This window comes from Taurulus bubalis, assembly GCF_910589615.1.
Source record: "Taurulus bubalis genome assembly, chromosome: 6".
NCBI lineage: Eukaryota > Metazoa > Chordata > Actinopteri > Perciformes > Cottidae > Taurulus > Taurulus bubalis.
The window spans coordinates 19,957,784-19,983,571 of NC_136594.1; the positions used below are offsets into that span (position 1 = coordinate 19,957,784).

Below are 25,788 nucleotides of genomic sequence, written 5' to 3' on the forward strand. Positions count from 1 at the left end.
ACTGTCACACTCTTTCTCTGCCTCACTTTCCCCTCTTTCACTTATTAGATCTATTTATCTCTATATTTAACTATTTTTCGTGCAAAGATTAAGTTAAAATACAATTGATTCATAATGATTTAGCAACACATTGGATTTAGTTTCAATCATATTTACACACTCCAACAGAGGCACGAAGAAAGTGGTTTTATGCTGCCATCTACTGTCTAAAAACGGTAATGACTGGTTATTACCACACAAAATAATATATATGGTGGAATTCCAAGGCTTATTGTTTTTGTTCTTTTTTTACAATTTCAGGTCATTCTGTAAATTATATATTAGGCTAACTGGATATTATTATTATAACTATTACGATTTTAATACGGAACATGTATGCAAGTCCTAAAGAAAGTAAAATCAGGAGTGTATCTTGTTCTTTGAAACGTGCACACATAGTTTTTTTCATTAAGACTTTAATAACAACGGCCGACAAGCAATTCATTATCGTACAGGTTCAGCTATAAGAGACATTAGAAACATAAACATCTGAACAAAGACCGTACAAAATATTATAATAGTACAAATTACACGGCATTAATACTTAATTAATAAAACATACCATTCTTCTTACACATGTTTTGCAAAGGAAGGAGTTCACAGACCGGTTTTCTGTTAATTGGCGCTGGAGGGAAAGCGGTTTGCTTGATTGAAACGCGCCCAGCTGCACGTGCGTCAAGCACAGCTAATTAGATCCACCTGAGGCCTCATAAGCTCCCAGCGGAAGGTGTCATTCATCGAATGTGTTTTCATCAGTCTCAGTCAAGCAGAGAGCGGAGTCCACCAACAGTGCGTTAACGTCCACAATGCCTACCACGAACGTTGTTGACGAGCGGATCTCCAAATTCAAAAACAAGGGGAAAGACCCAGCAGTAAGTAGATGTTTAATTTTCTTAGGCGTACATATTAATGCTTTTATTGACCATGCATCTCGACCTCCTGCAGAAACTCCGAGAGAAACGCATCTTGGTGTGCGTGGAGCTTCGCAAAGCTCACAAGAATGAAAGTTTCCTGAAGAGAAGAAACATAACGCTGTCGTCTCTCCCCGACGAGGAGGCCCTCTCTCCTGGTTACATGTCCAACGAGATGGTCAGTTCAGAAACCGCTTACAAGCTCGTTCTAACTGGTGGAGCCTCTAACGGTGTCTGTTGTTTAGGTGGCCTGTTTACCCATTGAGGACATCATTAAAGACGTGAACTCCGGCTGCAAGGACTCCCAAACCCGAGGCTGTCAGGCAGCCAGGTGAGCCAGCAGGGGCTATTTGATAAACCGTAATTTGTTGCATAAGATGCAATTGCTGTAGTTAAACAATGACAATTTGTCTCCATCATCAAAGTTGGGGACTGCATTTTTTTGTTTAATGTCCTAATGAATCTTTTGGCTTGTAAAAGGGGAAAAAACCTTTGGCTTCTGGGGTATTGTAATGGATGTTTTATACTGCAACCTAATGTGCTACTTGGACTATCTCCAATGGTACATCCATTGAAAGTAGGGGGAAACAAAGTAACCTGTACATTTCCTCTAATCTCCGCCTCAGGAAGCTGCTGTCTCAGGAGCGTAACCCTCCTCTGAAGGAGATCATAGATGCAGGGCTGCTGTCCCGCTTTGTGTCCTTCCTGTGTATGGATGATGACCCGACTCTGCAGTTTGAAGCGGCTTGGGCCCTTACAAACATCGCCTCTGGAACATCTTGGCACACTCAACAGGCGAGAACACAGTATTGAACCTCCGACTGCTAGCCTAATTGGGATTTGAGTGAAACAGGTTGTCGGGTACCTTGATTATCTAGAAACTTTAAAACTGACTAACAAAATGGTCGTAAGTTTTGAAGGCTTTTAGGTTTTCTTAATGGCTTGACGGTCCAACAGAATGGTATTTGTGTGTCAGGTGGTGGAACATGGGGCTGTACCAGCTTTCATCGGCTTGCTCGCATCACCAATGTTGCACATCAGTGAACAGGCCGTCTGGGCTATTGGAAACATTGCAGGTAAAATGTCTTAAATCATGTCTGGATTTAATGCAGCTAATAGCTTTATCATTTTAAAATGGTTTCCAAAATGACAGCTTAAGATGTTGCTCGCTTTATGGACCATTAACTCTTGCTGTATTGAGCTAACGTGACTCAGGCCCCTGTCTTTGAAATGTTGATATGGTGGTCTTTCTCACACTGTAGCTAAAAACATTGGATTTAAAAAAATGAAACTGGTGCAAATAATGTGGCTTCCTGTACTAACATCACAAAACGTAACTTCTTGTTACAGGTGATGGTGCAGCTTATCGAGACATCTTGATTGAGTGCAATGTTATCCCAGCCTTACTGGCCCGCATCGCTCCAGACACACCAGTAAGTCAAAGCTTTACAAGACCAGCTCCTACTTGGCACTCTAGTTTTTCCATTGTACTTCAACGACAACTTCATCAAAGTGTCTGGGGGAAATTATTGTAAGTTTAACCGCTTCACAAACTCTGAAGTTTGCTTAAACTTTACCTAAATCTTCATGGACTAAATTTACTCCAACCTCTCAGAAACTGGCAAAAACTTCGTCAAGCTTGAATAACATTCAGCCGACCTGCACTGTAAATAGATTTAGGAGAACATAAGTAAATGGCTTTCATATCAACAGCAAAGTCAAGTCTAAATGTTGCTGCTGTATTCTTGTTCATAATGCTTTTATCACAGGTTGGCTACCTGCGTAACTTGACATGGACGTTGTCCAACTTGTGTCGCAATAAGAACCCGTTTCCACCCTTGTCGGCAGTCCAGCATGTAAGTGAAATCCCAGATGCTACGTTGCATAAGTAGCTCAGCTTTACATTCAGTGGCAGAAGATTCAATCTCAGACCAGAACGGTTCCACAATACCAGCAGGACTAATGTGTAGCTGTTCCTTCAGGTGCTACCTTCTCTGATCCAGTTGCTCCATCTCAGTGATAAGGACATCTTGTCTGACGCGTGCTGGGCCATCTCTTACCTCTCGGATGGTGACAATGACCGTATTGATGTTGTAGTGAAAACTGGCATTGTCTCTCGGCTGGTGGAGCTGATGAGCCACAATGAGCTTGGCGTCATGGTACTGTGCTCTTGGCTCATTCAACCCTCTGTCTGACAAAAGTGTATATAACTCCAACTTTAAACACTGCATTAGATTTTCCATCTGCATGCGACTCTGACCAGATTGTTATTGCCTTGGTAGTGCTGCTTGTGATTCTAGTGGAAGCATGTTCACGTGTAGGTTTTTCTCAAAGCTTGTTGATGGGCCAAAACTGCCACGTAACTAGCCAATAATCAGTTTCCTGTCTGACCTCCAGACCCCAGCTCTCCGCGCAATCGGGAACATAGTGAGTGGCTCAGACCTGCAGACCCAGGTGGCAGTTGACGCTGGAGTTTTGCAAGCCCTACCTCAACTGATGAGGCACACCAAGGCCAGTGTGCAAAAGGAGGCAGCGTGGGCATTGTCCAACATTGCTGCTGGACCTTGTAGACAAATCCAGCAGCTCATCACCTGCGGCCTGCTCCCTCCTCTGGTAGCACTGCTGAGAAATGTGCGTAAAGTAAAATGTAACTCTGATTTTGCTTCTGCTGTACTGTGGTACTTGAACCATTAATACAAATATATTCCAAAGGCATGCAGGGACTAATTTCACTAGATGGCAAACTATTTGAATTGGAGAAACAGTTCAACTTTATTTTCCCAGGGAGACTTCAAAACCCAAAGGGAGGCAGTGTGGGCAGTGACAAATTTCACCAGTGGGGGCACTGTGGAGCAAGTGGTCAATCTGGTGCAGAGTGGAGCCCTGGAGGGGATCATTAACCTGTTGCAGGTCAAGGATGCTAAAGTCATTCTGGTCATACTGGAAGCGATCAATAACATTTTCCTGGTGAGGAGACTCTAAACAAACACACCTAATTATGAATCTTGCTACAGTTGACTTGAAATGGGCAGATGAGAGCGCTGGTTTTGACTTTTCAGGCAGCAGAGAAGCTTGGCGAGACGGAGAAGCTTAGCCTTTTGGTTGAAGAGCTGGGAGGCCTGGACCGCATTGAGATGCTGCAGAACCATGACAACGATACGGTTTACCAGGCTGCTCGTGGCCTGATAGAGAAGTACTTTGGTGATGTAAGTAGCGTAGTACATGACAAATTGCCAATCTTATATTTAAGAGTACACTTAAGATTGGGCCAATTAGGCAGATTTTGATTTCATCATACATTACATAAATTTGGGAAATTCATGGAAGACTGCATTAAGCTTGTTTCATATCTGACAGTAAGTGAGCACTAATGTAATGTTGTTGCAGGTTTAAAACGGACTAACATTGTTGACATTTGTTTCTTCCCCTTAGAGTGGAGTTGTGGGAGTCAAGGTGGAAAATACAGATGAGGCATTTGTATTTAAGACCCCTGATCTTCAGGGATCCTTTGAATTTTAAACTTGTTTTTCATGTTAAAATTAAAGGTTGTACATTCATACAAAATGTCTACTTCGTGTTAATTGTATACATTTTTGAAAACAATCTGTGGGAAATCCTTGGTAAGTACATGACAGGAGATTTGTATTGACACACTACTAAAAAAAGATTACTGGCATTATATACAAATGCATGGTAAGACCATTCATATTTTATGTGCATCATGTTGAGTCGATGCTATAATTGGGGCATCACATAGTTATTTTTATATACTATTCTGATGTCTGGTGCTAATGGCTTGTAATCTGACTAATGCATTACCATTTACTTAAATACAGCCCTGTGATGTATACGATAGGCAGGAACAGTTACTGCTTTGTTTCCTTTTTAGCTATCTTCCATCATGTTGAAGGAGAGTTATTCTGTGTGAGGATAAGTGTTGTGAATGCAAAGACGGTAAAATAAAAGATGCTGATGCCATTAATCTCCACTGTTTCACCAATTTGTAAAACAACATGATTCTTGGTGTGTCATTTAAAATGATTGATGCCTTGCTGATTGGTTTCAAACATAACAAGTCTGATATACCTGAATCTTAGTCCACGTGAAAAGCTCTGATCGTGAAAACGTCACTTCTTCCCGAGGAGCACCAGGGAAGGTCTGCACTCCACATACACAAAACTTTGTGCCCTCAAAGCCATGAAGACTAATCTGACAACTTTAAATGAGCAGTCCGCCAGGGGAAGGCTTCCTTTGAATTAGGATTTCCTGAAAATTCAATGTGGTGAATGAATGGGAACTAGAGCCGTTAAGTTTATTTGAACTTAACAAAACTATCATTAATTTCCTACTCATTTGAATTGTGCGTGGTTATGCACTATAACCACTACAGGTGACAAAACATTGAAGGATAACATTTAGAATTTGACAGTTTGCAGAATTAGAGCACAAATGTTAACAATAGGCCTACATATTTACATGAATACTAGTTCTACCACATTGAATAAATGCTAAACATGCTGTTCATTCTGAATTGTCAAACCCAAATCATAGTATGAACATCTGAACAGTCTCTCTATAGCTGACATGAGTTCATAGAAACAGTCCATGTCCCAGCCACTTCAGACCAGACTGAGGTCTGTGGATCGTTAAATCTGTCCAAGAGTAGCTGAATGAGGAAGGTCTTCAATTCAAGAAAATTGAGAAAAGAACTTTCCAATAACAATGGTTGTTGCATATATTACCAGAAAGCCTTAGCATTTAGTCACAATGAAATATGTCAAGTTTTATAAAGGCCACAAAGGCGAGGAGAAGTTTAACTTACTTCACATGACTGAACACGTCAAGGTATCATGTGACTGAAATCTGAGAGGACTCTTCTGCAAGTATCAAGTACAAAAACATGAGATCCTAAAAACGAAATCCCCCTTCTCAACACACTATTTTTTCTAAAAGGCAGGCAAAGTTTGTCATACTGGTCGCTTCTCTTCCAGTCAAAAAGCTGGCCTCACAATTCACTATTTAATGCAAGATGGTATTCTCAAGTGTCAATATCGTGCCTTCCTTGATTTGGACATTGCCACAAATAAGTTGAGGTCAGTAACAGCTGTTTTACAGACATTACTATTGACAGCCATACGTGTCACACAGGAGAGTGATATGTTGGCCCCTTGTACGCCACCAGGATGCAGTGTTTTATTAATAAATACCAGTAAAAATCCAGGAAATAGAGCTGAAGGACCGAGGGTTTGTGAGGTGTATGGTTCCCCATAAAAGCACCGAATATCTTCTCCAATCAGTATTGTGTGTGCGCGAGCGTCTACATCTTCTCGTAGGCGAGTTCATGTCCGCAGGTGGTGCAGGTTTTCTTGTAGAGGTCCTCCTCTGGATCCACCACCTCCTCTGCTCCGTACTGATGTTGGTGAACGCTGGTGTCTTTGGTCCACATGCTGCTCCTCACCGCTCTGCGCAGCTCTGACACACAAACACAGACATATGAAACATCCACATGTCCAGAGGTTATGGAGTCGACGCTCATTTACACACATTTCCGTATTGTAACTGACTTGGTATTTGGGCAAAGAGGTCACCAACCTTTGACCTTCTTGTTGAAGCGTTTTTGTTTCTGCGTCTCTCGGTTCTCTTCCCTCGTCTCTTTGGCCTCCTCCAGGGCCTCCTCTGAACCCCACACCTCCATACACCTCTTCTCCACCTGGGTAACACATACAAATACATAATACACATAGACTCATTCAAACACACAGAAAAATGAGGGGGTATTTGGACCAAAAAGTCCATACTTTGATTTAGGGCTGCAACTAAAATTGATTTCATTAATTCAATTTACAATGACATAAAACAGAGAAAAGCAGTTAATGTTGATTGACTAACTGATCGTTTCAGCACTACTGTAATTTGTTCACTGCTTGATAAAACGCATTCAAAGTTTGCATTATATTTTATTGTTATACATTATTTGTATTGTCGTAATGCAGATTGCTTGCACGCTGTCTTGACAGCCACCTGTGACCTTCAATGAGAAGGACAAATACAGCAAATACAGCAGAGACAATAAAAACAGAATTAGTTGTGAGTTTTTAAATCCATACTCTTAGTTAAATGTTAATTTGTGTATATGCAAACATGTTTTGCTTTTTAAGTTTTAGCATGGTGTGATATAAGATCGCATAGATTGTGATGCACACAGTCCCCATCTTCCAGCGAGTACCTGTAGTTTGAGGTAAAGCTTCATGTCTCCCCATATCGCGTTATGAGGGTTTTTCTTCAGTATGAACCTGAGTGGAGGCTCTCTCTGGTCCAGGTCACAGTCCTTCAGCAGGTAGTGCTGCTTGGACTCAGTTCTGGAGATTAGCTTATGCTTCTCCTCATTGTTTCTGAGGGGAAAAGAGGCTTATACTGTTAATACATTTCATTGACATTTGATTGTCTGGCATGTCATTATACAAATACAATGTAAACATCTGAATCTATGAGCCCGAGATATCTGTAGGTTTCAGATGTGTTTTTAACACTAGCTGAAGTTGAATTTAAAACCAAAGAATAAAACCAAAGTTGTTTATCTCTGATTAAACATCACTACTCAAAGATTTGAGAAAACTAAGTGAAAAGAACATTGATGACGAAACCCATGTTGTTGGCATATATTAGAGTCAGTTAACCTATATTGTATGCGAGTTCATTCATACTTTTAACAGTTAAATGCATAGTATCACTTAGCATACAATATCTATAATAAGAGTAATGCTGCAGCAAAACAAAAAATAACGCCACATTCTTTCAGATCATTAAAATGTTGGGGAAACCTGTTAATTATTTGCATTACAATGTCAAATTTGACACATTCAAAACTGACTTATTGGACATGTTTTGCTTTTCCAAAAGCTGCATGAAAAACTACTTTTATTTGTTTTAGGGACTCGGAATGTTCGTGTGTGTGTGTGTGTGTGTGTGTGTGTGTGTGTGTGTATGATACCTGCACTTATCACAGACAGATAGGTCAAAGCTGTTACTGAGGTACGAGTCCATAAAGGGTTTTTGACAGTCATCGCACAGCAGGTAGTCTGGCTCGATGACAGGGGCTGGAAACAACAAAACACACCCACGCTCAATACAACACGTAAATACGCGCGCACGGTCACTCAAGTCACCAAACGCCACAACGCACCTGGCTGATGCACAACCTTCCTGCTGCTCTGCTCTTCCTCCCCGCCCTGCTCCTCCTCGATGAAGAAGCCGGCACCAGAGTCGATGGTCTTGCAGATTTTCGCCGAGGTCGCCCCCTCCACCGCGGACAGCTGGCGGCTCGTGAGTCGCGCCTGCCGGAGCATCAACGCCTGCTGCCGGTTCCGCTCGATTTTAGCCCGCATCGCTGCAGAAAGCTCGGGTTTGGGACTCTGTTCTGGGCCGAGACCAGCTGCCAGTCCCCCGGACTCCGATGGGTCCATGGTGCTCTCCACTATCACACCGGAACAGTCGGGTCTAGTCTTACGCAAAGCGCAGCTTGTCGGTCTGTTGTTACCAAACGAACAGGAGCATGCTTCCGGTGGCTTCTTCTTCTTTTCATTTTCAAGTTGTAGCTGCATTACTGCCTCCTACTGCTCGAGAATGTGAAGCACCAGAGACGTAATCCTACTCATTGGTGCAGCATCAGTAACATCAGGCTCGTTCGGCACTGCTTGGCCCAGTGCATGATGGGAAACGCCTGGCTCTTCAGAAGGAAGTCATTTTGTCTGTGACTTCCTGTGTTTACTTTGAAGTCAGCTGAAAACTGTCCGACTTGATCGCAGTTTAATGTCAACGCCTCCTGCTGCGGCCGCCTGCTCTCGTCTGGATTCCAGGGAGGCGCAGCTCTAACGAACGAGCCTAGCAACTGCGGCGCCTGACTCTGAAATCGACAGCCGGCTTGGTCTCGTGAGAGTATCGTTGACCACGTGTGCATGACGTCAGAGCAAGTCGGGACCAAGTCGGACACAAATGCATTGCGCGCCGATGGCCGCCGATCAATTCTGCGCAGAACTGGCTTATCTCGAATGAGCCTAATGGTGAACAACACAATCAAAGTCTCTTGCATCTGCCACCTGACAAGTTCATTCCTGCCTTCATTTTACAAAATCCAGCTTCTTTTAATTGTCTCTCCTGATCATATCTACCATTCACTTTGACTGAATGGTCAATGGTTCATTGATACTGGTTGGATTTTGAGTCTGTCTTAACATCTTATGTTCATCCCTGGTGTGTTCACACCAGCCACACAAATACCCTGGCATCTTTATCAAGGGGAACGCCACCTAAATTAAGAATTTGTTATGCATGACTTCGGAAAGTTCACTCAATATCTGTGAACATGAACTCCTCTCTCTCAAATCCAGAAACAAGAGAAGAAAGTCTCAAACTTGTGATGACGCTGGAGCTGCTCCGTGGACAATGCATGGGAGAATGGTTTTGTGGACACACAGAATATCAGGTTTCTTTTTTAATACCCAAACTAATGAGCTTTATTCTATTGTAGTGTCGGCAGGTGTGACACAGAACATGTACCATACATGTACATTCCCCTGGTGCGCTCAGTGTCATCTATTAAATATTTTACAATTCATTGTAGATGGAACAGCTACACACTTTTATGACATCACAACTGGACTATCAAACAGCAGTACAAAGCATATGTAAAACTAATTTAAATGGGTCCCCTTCAAATACATTTTATCATAAGTGATGGGGAACAAAATCCACAGCCCTCAGTCAAAGCACCTTTTTAAGTTGATTTGAGGTTTTTACGAGTGGCTCGAATGGATTCAGCAGGTTTATCTTCTTCCCTTGATGTTGAGGGAAGAGGACTCACCCACAGCCGTGACATTTGCAGACAAGGAAGTGTGAACTGGTTTGCAGACTAGTTCAGTGCAGTACAGTGAGTGACATATCCTCAGTTGTCAGTGAAGAGAAACGCGCACACAAAGCAGGCAAGCATGTTCTTTATTGGTGGACCAGGTGTCCAGTGAATCCCTGTTGCATCACGCGGATCATGGCAGCGGGCCACGCATGCTGCTGTAAGAGGCTTGTGTCGAAGTAAAGCAGATCACATCCTGATAGATGACACTGCAAATCTGACCTGTGTTGTAAAGGGGGATGAAAGGTAAAGTGAAGTGCTTTGTTACATTTAAAATGTATATGACTCAGCTATTACAGATTTGCCAAATTATACTGACTATTTATTCTTTCTGTGTTAAAGTAATTATATAATAATAGTAATCATTTTAGAATTTTACTTTTAAGATCATGGAAGCTTCTCCAAATGATAGAGAGATTATGACATGTTTCAAACCATTTTTCAAAATGAAAAAAGGTTTCTAAACCAATCCCAAAGTTAACATTGACTCCAAACTGAAATGAAAATGTGAGGTTTCATTTAATTTATCATATAACACTTTATACAGAAATGATTGATATATGTTTTTTACAGTATAATACACAATTCAAGTAGTACATGAATATGATTCCAAACTTAACACATAACGTGGAAGGGAAATACAAAAGCATTTTACCATTCGTCGTGGTATTCAAACTGGTTAAGGAGGAATTCTTACAGATATTTCTAAATGCACTCGTTCATACACACATTCCTCTCTTTTACATAATCCACCAAAGCAAGGAAGATTTAGAAATGATACGATATGGAGTGTGAGAATAGAAGTTGAGTTGAGGTTTGCATGCTGACTATTACATACAGGTGTATATACAGATATACATTACAGTTTACAAATATTTTATACAAATTTTCACACAATAAACCAAACGTTTTATACTTTACAAGAAATAGGGGATAGTTAGGGTAAATTGAAGGGACAATTTTTGTGTGCAATTAATGAGAAAAAAAAGTAGTTAACACACAATATTAATTATTTACCCTTTGGGAGTGTTAAACCAATTTTAACACACAAATTTATCGAAAAAGAAAACAAAATGGTAAACTGAGATAAACGCAAATGCAATTTCACCCCTGAATAAAAGTTAGTGTTCTTGAGGATATAGTATATAAAAGTTCAAGAATGCTTGAAGCAATATTTTGCATTTATTTATTCTTAATTTACTGTAACACTGAAATAAAAAGCAGTGGAGAATTTTATTCTGAGATGTCTAGAACATTTCTCCAAGACTGATGGAGCATGTTGAATATTGTGGGGAGAATCAAGTGTAAAATATTTCCCACATTCAGATGGGCTTCATATATTTGAAAGCATGCAACATAAGGAAAACCAATGGCAAGCGTTACAATACGTAAGAGGCAGTCATGCAACAGGGGATTGAACTGATGAAGACAAGATGGACGACGTTGAGACGTTGATTTGGTGTGACACTAATAGGTTACTATATCTGCATTACATCAGTAAGTAGTGTCCTGCCTGTTTTAAGGACAGTTTGACATTGCTCATTAAAGGAAACAAAGGATACCCAATGAAAAAATCTACCAGAATTTTGCAAAACAGCGAGAAAAAATTGAAACAGATTCATTGAGTTACAGACAGCTCTTTATTGTGTGATTTTTTTAAATATTTTTTGCAACCGCTTCAGAATATTTGAAATATATGAGTTAATGGAAACAGACATATTTGAATGGAAAGGTACCTACTGATTTACCTAGTGATAATAAAGTTACATGCTTTTTGCTTAATGTTATTTCACCGTGAATCTAATAGAGAGCGTTTAGAAGAAAACTAAATTTGCCAAAATATATAAAGTCACAACAGTCCATGTTTGGTTTTACAATAACGTTGTGGGCCTACTTGCTGTTTTTTAATCAAAGAATTCAACCTCTACGTCCCACTGAACACAAGAATGTAGCATGTGAACGTAGCGGTGCGATATGTTATACAGTACATGAGTTGTTTTACATCAAAACATGACAGAAGAAACCTGGTGATACCTGTTGATATTGAACACTCTTTTTTTATAAATACATGATTTGAAAAAAAACAAAAAACTTTTGAGTTCATAAAGTAAAATAAAATGGAGAACACTAGTCCACCACTTGTTGTCCAGACTGCATCATCTATTTGGAAATGCCACACTGACCAAGTTTGTACATTTCCATGCACAAAGTGCAGCGCAAAGGCAGACAGAACAGAAAAATACATGCTCACAAGCTTATGTTATGAAAAACCCAAACAAATTGGAATATATTGACCATGAAAACACCTTAGAACCTTCTATCTGTGTAAGCTCTAACGTAACTATCATAGAATAGTATCCTATCATGAATAGGATGTAAAGTAACCATTTCTGCCAAATATGTCCTTGAATATACTGTATTGAAACACACTCAAGGTTTTTTAACACTGGATAGTTCTCTTTTGATGTCACTGCAAAGCCTACAGGAGGTAAATGAACAAATCTAAAGCAGCACTTATCACACTTATGTGTTGCCCGACCCTTTCTTCTTCTTTTTATACCACAGACATACAGGATCTCTCCGGAGCTTTGCTGCCCTTTAAAAACAACAACAAAGTAAAGTCTCTTTGAGCCCCCACATTCAGTTTATGTGATTAACTTGGCTGCTTGCATGAGTAGCGGAGGTACTTCTTATACTGCCAAATAGTCCTTTAGTTAAAAAAAAAACACAATCTCTGGTGATCTTCAATTGGAATGGTCCATCCCAGGTGGCGTTCACATAACTTGTTCATCAGTTGTCAATCCAAAGTGACTACTTAATGTGGTCACATGGTACAAAGAGAGAGGAGTCCCTCCTATTGGGTGGCATACAGTCCATTGATGATGTACAGGCGTGTTTGCCAGCTGCTGGTGTGATGCACCGGTATGAATTTCCAGTGTTGATTCAAGTCAGCGTCTCTGACATCCAACTGACATCCACAACCTGTGTGTGTGTGTTTCTTCATCCTTTCACTTGAGTGTGTGTGTGTGTGTGTGTGTGTGTGTGTGTGTGTGTGTGCCTGTGCGTGTGTGTCTGTGTGCATGCAGTCTTCAACTGTGTATGTAAGTGAGACAGATAAGAGAAAGTTTGCGTCTGTGTGAGCATGTTTTTCCTCTCCTATTGTAAATCCCGCTGTACACACAAGACCATTCGCGCCTACTTTCTGGCCCTCTTTCTCCCTCAGACAGTGATGGGGCAGGTGATGACTTTGTCCTCCAGCATGACGCTAACGATGAGGAAGACGAAGTAGAGCAGGAACATGAGAAGGCCCAAAAACTTGCTCATTCTCCACTTGCAAGCCGCGATGGAGATGATGACAAAGAGGAGCATGATGAAGAGGAGGACAATGGCGCAGAACAAGCCGTTGCTGCTCACCTCTACTGGCTTGAAGTCGTTGAGGATGTTGTAGACGAGCCAGGGGAACGGTAGACTGGAGGGAGAAGAGAAGAGTTACTTCGGTTACAAACTGCACTTGTTCACAACTAAAAACAGATATTCCACTGTGTAGTTTCTTGCTGTACTCACCCCACAGTAATATCAAAGATGTTTGAGCCCACAGAGCTGGACACGGCCATGTCACCAAGGCCTTTTCGTGCTACAATCACACTGGTGATCAGGTCAGGGATCGAAGTGCCGGCTGCTAATATTGTGAGGCCCATTATCTCCTCTGTGATCCAGAACGTCTCTCCGACCTGAAAGCAAGAAGAAGGTGTTCATGTCCTTTACACATTGCTAAAAAAGATTGTTTTGACATACGGATTTTAGAGATTTTCAGTATACACCAAATATTCAAATATACATATACTAAATGTACAAACAAAAAGCAAACAGGATCAGACTGTAGAGGCAGATTTGAAGTTATAATTAGTAGAATGTCTTTTGTGAGTTTCAAGGTGGCAGGACGAAGATTATGTGGCAGGGAAAAGATAAGTGTAAGCAGTGCTCCTAAATGTTGATCTCCTGAAAAGCTGGTATTTGTGTCCCCCCAGCAGCTTACATGGAGACCGTAACATTTTTGAAGATCTCCAGAAACTGACAGAAGACCTTCTTCTTGTATGCTCCCCTGTGTTTGGTACGGCGGTCTCAAAGGTGTGAGACCAGTAATGCGACAAGCTGAGACGATAAAGATTCACCTAGCACACCTCAGCTAGTTCACAGCTCACAGTGCTCGTGTGAACTAAAAAAGCTGGTGCGCCTCCTCCATGCTCACATGACGTCCTGCTTCAGGTCTGCCTGCATCTCTGCTGTTAAAATAGAGCGCTACAGGTTGATCTGGCCGAGGATCAAGGCAGATTAGTTGGGATTAGCTGCCTTGGTCACACATTCAACACTCTGACTGCTGCACTGATTTATAAGAAAAGGCCTCAGTAATAGAATAGAATATGCATTACAGTTGGTGTATGTAGAAAGAGAGAGAGAGAGAGAGAGAGAGAGAGAGAGAGAGAGAAAACCTTTTTATTCAGGAAGGCATTTTTTACCTTGAATTAATTTATTGTCAGCTATTACATTCTTATTTTTTATTTTTATGGGTTGCTTTAACTATGTTTTAATCGGTTTTATTTGTTTTTTGTGTGTGGTTTTTTTACTATATGTGTGGCACTCTGAGATTCTTTTGAAGGAAGAGTGCGATAAAAATGAAATGCATTATTATTATTATTATTAGAGAGAGAGAGAGAGAGAGAGAGAGAGAGAGAGAGAGAGAGTGTGTGTGTGTGTGTGTGTGTGTGTGTTACCTGGTGAGCCCACCACACCATCAGGTAGGAGAAGAAAGCAATCCAACTAATGGAGCCGAGGAAAGTGATGGGGAAGAACCTTGCTGAGCTCTGAAAACCACAAGAGAAACGTTTAGTGTATTGACACTCAATCAATTATTCTTTGGCCCAGTCAAGAGCCCGATGTACCAATGTCAACATATAAAACTGTATTTTGGAACCTGCTGTTACTCACGAAACTATTTAGCAGGTCATGTAGTAAATTACCAAAATAAGCAGCACATGTAATCTTAGTTTTTATAAGTTCCTCATGCTTCAAATACGAATGACAGCAGTGAAAACCAGAAACTCTTCAATCCAGAATGTGAATATGTAGTTGGGAAAACAAATTAGATTTACATTATATATGTATATGTGTGTGTATGCGTGTGTGTGCGTGTGTGCGTGTGTGTGTGTGTTGTCACCTCTCTCCTGACGTCGGGCAGTGTGAGCCACAGTGGCAAGACGATGGGCATTATGACGAGGTAGGTGATGCGTTTCCTGTTGGTGTCGGGCCAGGCCAGGCTCAGAGGCTGGTCTTCATCCTCCTCTTCTTCACCCCCCTGAAGAAAGATGAATTTCTTTACAACAACTGTATTTATATTTAGATAATAATTTATAAAATAAACATTTTCCATGATGCCTTTTAAAAAACTTGTATTCTTGGCTGAGGTTCTATGAAAAACATGTTTAACATGTGAACTTGGAGCTGAAAGATAAAGGCCATACCTCCTCTCCCCCTGCAACACCGTTCATGGGCGGTGTGACTTCCACTGCAACATTTGAACTGTTGGGGATGTTTTTATCAGCTTGAGGAAAGAAAAAAGAAGCAAGATAAGAACAGAGTTTCAGGAACTTGTTCACAAGAACAGTATTCATTTGAAATAAAAAAGATGATGTCTAATGACAATAAAAGAAGAGCTATAACTTTACATTTTGCACTTTTTGGAGGTTGTGTCTGGGAGAGGGGTCCTATGTTGACAAACAAAATATACTTGTTAATTTTCTGAGGTGATAATGACAAACTTTGTGTTTCACTTACTGAAAGATATCATCACGTTACTCATGCAATCATGAACTTTAAAACAGGTTTCAAGCTAAAAGAGGAGGAAGTTAAGTGATAACTTCAGCCATACATTTTAACATAAAATAAAAAATGTTGGATTCGTCACTTGATCTTTGAGTGGGACAAAGAGACTCCCGTAGTTTCACAGGACGCTGTTGCTCACCTACACCGTTGGCACAGCCAGCTTCGTCTTTACACTTCTTTTTAGCCATTTTGTGAAGGATCGAGGCCTTCTCTTTAAAACGTCCTGAAACAAAAGGGACTCAGTCAGCCCAGTATGGTCTCCTGAACATTTGTGATGAAGTATTACAGATACATGCCAGTGCAATGGGGGAATGTGTTTCTCACTTTGCTAGGAATATTTTCTAAGAAAGAGGTAGGGAAATGCTAAGAAGTGGAGAATGGTTGGATGAATGAAGATCTTACAATCTCTTACCTTAACCAAACACTATTGTGCCCATAAACCTGTTCTGAACCTAATTCTGATCCTAAACACCAAAATATATTGTTCATTTAATTCACATCCACAGCGCATCCTCTTTTTCATAGTAACATTGTATCGTGTTGCATTTGTGTCCGTGCGTGTATGTTTGTGTGGTGTTGTGTGTTTTTTTGCTTACCCATACCTTCGTCACTCAGAGGGTCGAGGGTGTGTATCATGAGCTGGAAGATGCTGTTTCTCATCAGTGAGTTGTGTAGAGAGGCACAGCTGCCTTCCCTCTGCAGCCTCGGTTTGGCCTATAAAAATATCCCAAATACAGAAATATATATAAATAAACATTATATTCAATGCAAAATAAGTAAATACTTGTTCTACATTTTGTTTGATTTAACATTGTTGTTATCTCACGACACTTCTAAAATATTTCCAAATAAGATGGTGATGGAAAAAAACTAATGAGCAGTTTGTTTGAATGTCATATCTCTACTTCTGCTTCTTTCTAGTGTACATGTAGGATATGTATCTAGATGTTCGTTTGTATCAAATGTCTGTCAGATACATACTGTAAATATATATATATATATATATATATATATATATATATATATATATATATATATATATATATATATATATGCAGACACATTAACATGACCTGCAGCAGATGCTACAGGGACCATACAGAGAAGTTCACACACACAAAACAAACTCACCATCAGCTTGTTCTCGTCATCTTCAGGTTCATTGGCCTTTTAAAACACAGAGAAAGAAATCAATATATGGACATTATATCTTTTTTATAAACAATTGAGTATCAACAAGCAACACACGCACATGTATTATATGCAATCCAATACATTTGGCCTGCATTAAATACTAAGTTCAGACTGTGTAGTGTTGTTGGATTGGACTAATCTGACAGGGTGGGGAAGCCATTAGTGAAAGAATGAATCGATAGTTACAATATAGTGAATAAACTCCTAAGTGTTCAGCTAACAGCTGACTCCAACTCCTCTTTATGTCATGTTTACTCACCAGACATTCAGTAAACAATGAAGGAACATTGAAAACACACGCAAGCTCCGAAAGCAATATAGCCTATGTATATATATATATATATATACATATATATATATATATATATATATATATGTATATATTTCCTTTTTTAGGAAGAACAGCCACGGTCTTTAACTTCTACAGTTATTTTACTTTATCTAAAAGCTTCCACTGGAGAAAACAAGTGTCACCCGTGTATGTGACATGACCTCCTCTTCTCAGATGTTTTGAGTCTTGTTACATCACCAAGGCGAGACAGAGGAGGACTCCCACACTGATCTCAACACCAGTCATTTCTTCAGAGGACATTTAACGGTACAGCTGTGTCCATTCACTCACACACACACACACACACACACACACACACACACACGTTCTACCCTGTAAACAAATATCATATTGCTCTAAAGCAAGCTCAATAAATAAGCTTTTTTTATGTTTAGATGTCATGAATCGATGCAAGTTTGCACTTTAAAAACACTGGAGAAGAATAAAGCAAATCAATTTTACTTAATTTCTAACCACAACATATTTATATTGTGGTTAGAAATGAACTAAACATGAGGTTTGGGTCAGTTTAGAAAGCTTAGGAGTTAGAATGTAATACATGGAGGACCAAAACCACTTTTTATAAACAGTGTAGTGTAACAGTGTAACTTATCATTTTAATTCATATTTCACAGCGGATCTTCATAAACTGAGGCACAGTTTGTCTAACCATTCAGTTTCTCTGGATCTTATGTCCAGAGGTTTTAAACATATTAGATGCTTTTGCACTTTTTTAAATAAAAAAATAACGTAAGAAATGAAATACGCTGATTTCCAAAGCAAACAGCAAGTCAACATGTCTGTTATGTTATGTCTTCAAGAAGAAAAAGGTTTTCATGAACCTTTACTATGCTAAATATTTTAAAGTAAACTCACTCGCTCACACACCCTCTTAACAGATTCAAACCAAAGAGCTGCAACAGCACCTTCTCAGGTGAATGGTACTCATTGTGCCTCATCGTTTTCCTTAAATAGCGCTAAGCTTATTACAGCGTTATCTTACACAAACGATTATATCACACAGCCGAGGTAACGATTAATGTATTTTTCCACACAGACATTCACAGACAACAAGCAGAGAGGTGGAAGGGTTTGTTGTTTGACACGTTTTCATGATGGAGGCCTCAGTTTGAGAAGATAATCCCTTTAGCTTGCATCTGACAAGACACCTGCTGCTGTTATAGCAGAAAAAGCAAAGCTAAAGATAAGGGAGGGGGTTGTCTTTCAAGGCGTCCCACTTCTATAGTCACATGTTTGTCCAGTCTAGTTTTGGCTCAGGGTGTAATTTCATAAATATGTGAACAAGTTCTTTTGACTAAATATCAGGTATTTCATGTTGGCAATCATTTGTATCCACCAAAATGAATGTAAATATATTTAAGTTAATGTTAACAAGTAACATAACAGAACCAGTTGTGCACACCTGCCCATGTGATTGCTGAGCAGCTCTAAAGGCAGGGGCCAGTTGGGCATTAGTTCACGTTGGTTGGCGCTCACATGCTGCTTAGTGACAAAAGACACTCACAACCTGCTCTGCTGAGACTGAAACTGGATTTTAATTAGACCAGTTGTGCAGCAGTATACTCAGATAATTGCTGCTTTGTGCAACATGTTTATATTCTGCATGACACACTGTGACTTATTTTGAAAAGCTGCTAATCTTTGTCATCTTACATCCTTATGTCACTCCTCTCAACACTGATGTGTTTGTGAGGTTAAACCTCTCCTCAGATTCCCTTCATGAATCACTGATGACTAATCACCAAAAACCTCTCTCAAATCAATTCCAGCAACTGAGGGGATTCAAAAGAAAAAACAGAACATCCTCCAAATATTTGTTTGCTTGTCACCCAGAAGGTTGTAAGAATCCAATACGACACTCAGATAACTGAATAATATAAAATAAAGATAACTAAATTAGCCTGACCTGAATGAAACTGTTTCAGATTACGATAATCAAGAGGCATCTACTCTCAGATAAAAACAATGTGCTACATGGTTAAGATTGTGAGATAATGTAGACATATTTATATGTTGATAGATATAATAATACATTTACAGATTGGATACTCAAATATATAAATATATACAAATTCTGCTTCCAAGTATGAAACAGCATGTTGTCATTTATTGTTCAAGATTTGATGCATTGTTTTTGCAGTTACAGATAAAACTCAGGCCGTTTTTATAAACTGTAAATTACGAAGCAGAATTTCAAATTAAAATTCTTTGTACATTAAAACTGTGTACATTAAAACTGGATGATAATCATCCAAACTATGGTAAATAGCACTTAGGTACCTCAATCTATCTATCAAGTAAAGAGTTTCCACAAGCAAATCCCGACTTGTTGATATAACAGAGCTGTTTGAGACCCGAAGGTGATGAGAAGAAGACAAAAGCCTCAAGCTTAAAATATTTTTGACACTTTTGACTGAGCTGCTGTCTCGTCCTCGGTCAACAAACACTGGAATAATGCCAAATCCTAAAATCCTACAGATTTACACCTTTGATCCCGCTCATCATCATTGGGGAACAGTCCTTCTCAGATTTTCCACACATTTCTATTTCCACCCCTCTGCTCTTTCTCTCTCCACCTGACTGTCCGAGCTGTGGGACTTAGCCAGGATTAATCTGCAGAGATCACCACATTTAGACTGCTACTTCTCAAGCCTGCGTGTGAGTCTCACAGCAACCTTCACAGGTCACTGTCTTTTCCCCTTTCACTCTCATCGGTCAGCAAATATTGAAATCATTTTCAGCCACACAGCTCAGTTTAACAGAAATGTCATGGGTGAATGACAGTGTTTTACAGTTTTATTTTCACTGCGGCATTGGATAGAGGGTTTTGGTCGTGATCACAATAATCTGAAATTTAAGAGTCAGGACTGCTGTGCAAGTATAGAATCCATTAGATGAGCTTTGTGCTGACCCCAGAACAAAACCAAATAGACTGTATGAAGTGTCACTATTGTTAAATAAAGGTAGTGTCATTTCAGCTGTTCTTTGTTGGATAATTACATCAAACAAAGAAAAGTGCACCTGCACTTTGGGTCATGAATATTAGATTCTCTTACGTTCTCTTATGGGCAACCATATAACTGTAATTAGTAACAAGTAATACATAACAACTATTGACGAATAAATCTTCCTTCTCTGTACAGATACTTGTGTCAAGAAACCTTCAATCTAATTTTTTCATGAAGTTGAATCCAAATGCACTGCGCTGCTGCGTTGCAATCCAGGTCTGACATTAATGATTGCAAGGAACAATTTGAACATTTCGTTCGAGCTCCGCAGAGACTGAGTGCTGCATGTTTGCTGTCGTCACCGCAGGTAAGCAGTTGATAAGGGGATCAGAGAGGATTGTCGTATTTAGTGCCATCAGCAAGAAAACCATCAGATCTTCTCTCTCTCTCTGTCTATATACGTAGACACTCTATGCACTGTGCAAAACCACCTGAAACATTGAACTATAATCAACATTAAAACCACACCAAGGTTATGAGCAGGCTGAGGACGGAGCAGCCAGTCAGTTTTCTCTCAGTGATCTGCTGATTCTTGCTCCTTCCAGAGAGCAACTGACTATTATTAGTGGCCCTAATGGGATTGGAGAGCATTAACCTGAGGGATTATTAAGCAGCTACCGACACATGAGGGCAAGGCAGTTGGACATCAAGTGCCGGACGACAGAAAGAGAAAAGCTGTTCTTGGGCTGAGGAGAGGCAGCCTGAAGAACAGCTGATTCCCAGAAGGGCATGCATGTCAAACAGAGCTTCTGTAACAACACTGATCAGCACCCAAATATGCTGCATATATATATATATATATATATATATATATATATATATATATATATATATATATATATACAAAAATATACAAAAGTGGATAAGATACACAGTTCAGATAATACATTCAGAGTCTGGGAAAAAAAAGTCTTGTTGAAATTGACAGTAACTGATTCCTGGTGAATGGATTACGTTGAAATAAAAACATGAGCCTGACGATGATGAAGTCACTAAAAGTACAACAATTATTACTATTGCTTTTACCAATCCACTATTAAGACAAAAGAAAACAGTTACCTCAGCATTTAAGGGGAGTGTTTTTAAAACAGGTGATCATGACATCATCTGTTTCCTATAACGTGATAACCTTTCCTGGCCCGAATCAACCCCAAAAATAGTTGCCTCCTTCTAAAAGGTCTATAAGAATCCAGACAAAAAAAACCAGATGATGTGCAGCAGCACACTGCTGCCCCTTAATAATGAGAAATATTAGTATTTGCCACCTGAGACGCCGTTTGAGATTACAACATCAGAGAGCAACAGATCGGTACAAAACTCCAACTACACACACAGGCAGAAAAAGACGCAGAGACAGACTCTTTGTGTTTTCATGTGCCGCAGTTGACCCTTTTACAACGCAACATCATTTCCCCCCTCTGTCTTGAATCTGCTCAAAGAGCACTGCAAGCTAATCTCAAAATTACACTTCCCCATCATCTTGTTCTGGCATGAAGTGATTGGTTTAGTGATTGGTAAGTGTCTTGTCATAGGTCAACATCCTGTTAGTATGACTCATACTGGGAAAGAAAAAACACTAATGTCACACTCATAAATAATCAAAACACTCTCTGATGTCCCTTACTTTCCTAACATTGTGACCAGATTGTGAAGAGATGCTCAGCAATTATATTTTGTCATGCTCAATGAGCTGAAATAGAAGACAAACAACACTCAGAGCTGCGACCTTCCTCCAGAGTCAAGAGACCACTTTTCCCAATGTCAGGACAAAGACGAGGGGGCCTGAAGGAGGCAGCGTGCTGATGAAGTTGAAGAGATGCATACAGGAGTAACTGTCTACAAATAGTCAGGGTATACTCCTCGCATGGAATTTAGAAATAATACTATGTATGCGTGTGTGTGATATTTTGCAATATTGCAATGTTATTTATGGTGTTCTTACGGGCTATGTATGTAACAATATAACTGTAACTACATAACTATAAACCTGATTGTTAATGCTATAATGTGCTTTTCTTGTCACTATAAGAAAGAAATTTCTAAATTGGATGAATAAATGGATAACCAAATTTTGACTGAAAGTTATATATTTCTTATAAATTCAGACTGGTGTAATTCAGTCCACACGTAGGGCTTATATGTATCAAATATTCAATAGCATCAAACATTATCTGAAGTGAGGACATTTTATGGACCAGCTCTGTTACATCAGTCCTATCTGAGACTTTGGTCTGGTTACTTGACTTGATGACTTAAAGTAGTTACGGAAGAGGAGGCCCGTTCCTAGGCTTAGTCAGCACCAAGAGGCTGCAGTCTGGCGCTGTGTCTAGCACTGTCCGAGCAGGTGGCAGGCTAAGACAAAGCTTTATATCCTCCCAGAGAGGAAGTCAAGAGGGGTTGGCTACTTGACAAAGTGCTGTCTGTACAACACCCTGTCTGATTCCCAGAACAAGAGCGCTACTATTCTCAGGGTGAGTAGCAAAAACAGGTTCACTCTGGGGTCTTATTCATTGATCAGTCATCAACAGATGCCCAGATTACAGCCAAAGGATACTAACAAAAGAACCGTCAGGCTTCCATTCTAGAAATGTTGAAACTCCACTCAGAAACCATTCAGAAACTCATGTCAAGAGACACAAACGTTCACTTAAAGACACAAAGAAGAGCTGTACTTTCCCATCCAGAATCTTAGTTGGCTATTTTCAGCTTTGAGAGATATTTGTTCCTGCATTAGAAACTGTTGAGAGTTGTTGGTGACGGGGCCGCTGTGTAATGTATGTATGCATGTATGTATGTATGTATGTATGTATGTATGTATGTATGGATGGATGGATGGATGGATGGATGGATGGATGGATGGATGAAGTAGATGCTGGCAACCGAGATGGGGTGAAAAAATAAATTAAAGGGTAGAGTGGGCATCAAAAGAGAAGTATTATTGGAAGATGAATGGATGAATGAGTGGATGAATGTATTGATGAAAAATGGACAGATGGATGGATGGACAAGTGGACAGAAAGATGAATGGAATGATGAATGGAGTCAGGCTCACCTTTGGTGCAGTCTCCAGCTCGTCCACCTGGTTGCTGCCCAGGAGGGTCTTGATGAGATATTCTACTTTGGCATTGAACTTCATGAATGTCACATAGCAGGTGTAGCACGACAGCAAGCTGATACTTTCCCCCAACGTGATTTCATTATCCAGAAAGAAATAGATGAGCATGAGCAAGCCAACAATATAGAACGAGACATCTCTGAACAGAGGCCACCAGGTGAGGTTCAACACCTCTTTGGAGAACAGGGCGCACATCCCGATCACAAACAGGATGTTGAAGACAGCGGAGCCCACGATGGTACCGATGCCAACGTTACTGTGGGAGACGAAGACTCCTATGACAGAAGTGAAGAGCTCCGGAGCTGAGCCACCTGCCGCCATGAAGGTGGCTCCTGCTACATCATCAGATATCTGCAGCCTCTCGGTGATAACAGTGAGCGCAGGAACAAAGAACTCATCGCAGACAATGGCTAAGGCTATGAACATGTACAGCATGCCAAACATATGAAAACACACATAGCCCTGACGTCTATCCTCCACGCTAAAGTAGTCTGTTGGGTAGTCCCCGTGGTTCATCTCTATTTCAAATGATTTCATGGCCACCGGTTTGTCCTCTTGTGCGACTGAGAAGTTGTTGTACTGCAAAAGAGTTCTCTGGGGCCCTGCCGCCTCTGCTGAGCCCTCAGCGGACGACCCCAGCTCCTTGGCCACTGCTGTGACCAGCGACAAGGCACTCCATGAACAGAATGAGCAGACCGCCACCATGCTGATGATGAAGCCAAGAATCCGCCCGGGCCGCAGCTTTCTTTTGACGCCATGGTAGTAGTGCCTGGAGCAGCTGCTGTGAGGGCTCAGAAGAGGCTCAGAGCTGGAGGAATCCATCCTGTCTCGACTTCTTATAGGTAGCAGGAACTCCATGGTGTTGGCGCAGGTTGACAGGCAGAGTGGAAGTGTCTGGAGTCACCCCCGGAGCTGGGTTGGTGGCGCTGGTGGCTACGAGGGTTTGACAGGCCGCAACGGTTCACCGTTTTGTTAGCATGCTGCTTCCCAGTCTAAGCACAATGGAAGCCCTGCAGTCTGATTCCAGGATCTAGCCCATTCAAAGGCATCCTCATATTACTCACTGCAAGACAGAGAAAGGAAAAGACTGTTTTAATCCTGGTGAGTAGAAAAAAATAACTATAAACAATTAGTGTACACAATTAGAATATATTACATACAGATAAGTGTCCTAATAAGTGTCTTAATTCTGACTGTTCCACTGCTGATATCTATCCACTTACAGGCCTCGTTAGAAGTGAAACATTTACTCAAGTTCTGTCGCTAGGTAAAATTTTGAGACACTTGAGTATTTTTGTTTGCTGCTGCTTTCTACTACAACTCCACTACACCTCAGAGGAAAATATTGTACTTTTTAGATGTATCTAACAACTAAAGTTACTCAGCAGGCGATGGTTTTAAATGCAAAACATATGATGAATGCAATATGGTATATTATTATAGATTAAACTAACAGATTAAACAGCTAGCATTATCCCCCTGCGACTTGCTACACCATTTAAATTTGCTTACATGCTATTGCATCAGTAATAAGCACCCAATAATATTTGTTGAACTGTCTATTCTACTCACTGTATTGGTTCAATACTATGCTACTGATCTTATTTGAACTGTAAGGGTTTATAGTTGTGTGTGCTGCTGATAGATTCCAGGATTTAACTTCATGTAGGTTATCTTTTAACGCTCAGATGAATAATAACTATTATTCATCAAATGATTCATTCCCTTGTAGCTGGAACTAAGGTCAGTGCTGAATTGCAGTTGATGGTATTACGAGCAATGATTCTGTTAAAGTTGTGTGGCTTTCTTGTCATTGTGCTGAGAACCTGCAGTGTGATCTCGACCTTAAGTGAAGCTTGGACATTAGCGAAAGCTGATTAGGGAGCTATTTAATCCCTGAGAAGATATACTTAGATTAGCTGCAGGCCTAGCACACTGATGCCGCTGCACAAAGTCAAAAAGTAGACACCAAGAAAATGATCAGTGAATTTGAGTGACAACTAAGAACTGAAGAACATACTTGTTAGCTACAGCTACACTGGGACAAGCTGCAATCTTGAAACTTCATCTCATAAATGCTACACAATCCAAATTGTTAATCTGAGAAACCAAGATATTACAAAACCAACCATGCTCTGAAAGTTGCACAGTCGTAGTAGTGGTTGAAGAATCAAGCTGGACTCTATTAAGACGTTAGAGCAAAGACACACAACAGCTACACTTAAATATATATTGTTCTCGTACCACACTTGGAAATCTCCCGTTCAGGACTCCAGCAGGTCAGAGTCTGTGAATGAATATTCCAGAAAATGTCATCCAAAAAGAAGAAAAGTCCTGAGAGCTCAGAGTTCAGCCTGAAGGTCCCAACAGTAAATCCTCAGTGA

General features: G+C 40.3%; 3 protein-coding genes across 3 annotated transcripts; 1 reads left to right on the forward strand and 2 right to left on the reverse strand.

Moving 5' to 3' along the window:
- Window positions 1–845: 845 nt before the first annotated feature.
- kpna7 (karyopherin alpha 7 (importin alpha 8)) lies at window positions 846–4,469 on the forward strand (the record flags this gene model as incomplete). Its single annotated transcript, XM_079219856.1, has 12 exons — window positions 846–911; window positions 985–1,128; window positions 1,196–1,281; window positions 1,577–1,745; window positions 1,927–2,026; window positions 2,301–2,383; window positions 2,720–2,806; window positions 2,933–3,109; window positions 3,348–3,581; window positions 3,735–3,917; window positions 4,010–4,156; window positions 4,383–4,469. The coding sequence occupies 12 exons, from the start codon at window positions 846–848 to the stop codon at window positions 4,467–4,469; spliced, it is 1,563 nt and encodes a 520-aa protein (XP_079075982.1).
- A 787-nt stretch (window positions 4,470–5,256) lies between these two features.
- On the reverse strand, window positions 5,257–8,413 carry xpa (xeroderma pigmentosum, complementation group A; the record flags this gene model as incomplete). Its single annotated transcript, XM_079220316.1, has 5 exons — window positions 5,257–6,422; window positions 6,543–6,660; window positions 7,177–7,342; window positions 7,942–8,047; window positions 8,134–8,413. 5 exons carry the CDS (start codon window positions 8,411–8,413, stop codon window positions 6,268–6,270), a joined length of 825 nt encoding a protein of 274 aa, XP_079076442.1. The 3' UTR covers window positions 5,257–6,267.
- A 4,661-nt stretch (window positions 8,414–13,074) lies between these two features.
- LOC306737848 (solute carrier family 24 member 2) lies at window positions 13,075–24,262 on the reverse strand (the record flags this gene model as incomplete). Its single annotated transcript, XM_079219647.1, has 10 exons — window positions 13,075–13,324; window positions 13,420–13,586; window positions 14,628–14,717; window positions 15,071–15,208; window positions 15,375–15,454; window positions 15,579–15,617; window positions 15,875–15,958; window positions 16,332–16,449; window positions 16,867–16,902; window positions 23,342–24,262. 10 exons carry the CDS (start codon window positions 24,260–24,262, stop codon window positions 13,075–13,077), a joined length of 1,923 nt encoding a protein of 640 aa, XP_079075773.1.
- Window positions 24,263–25,788: the final 1,526 nt, after the last annotated feature.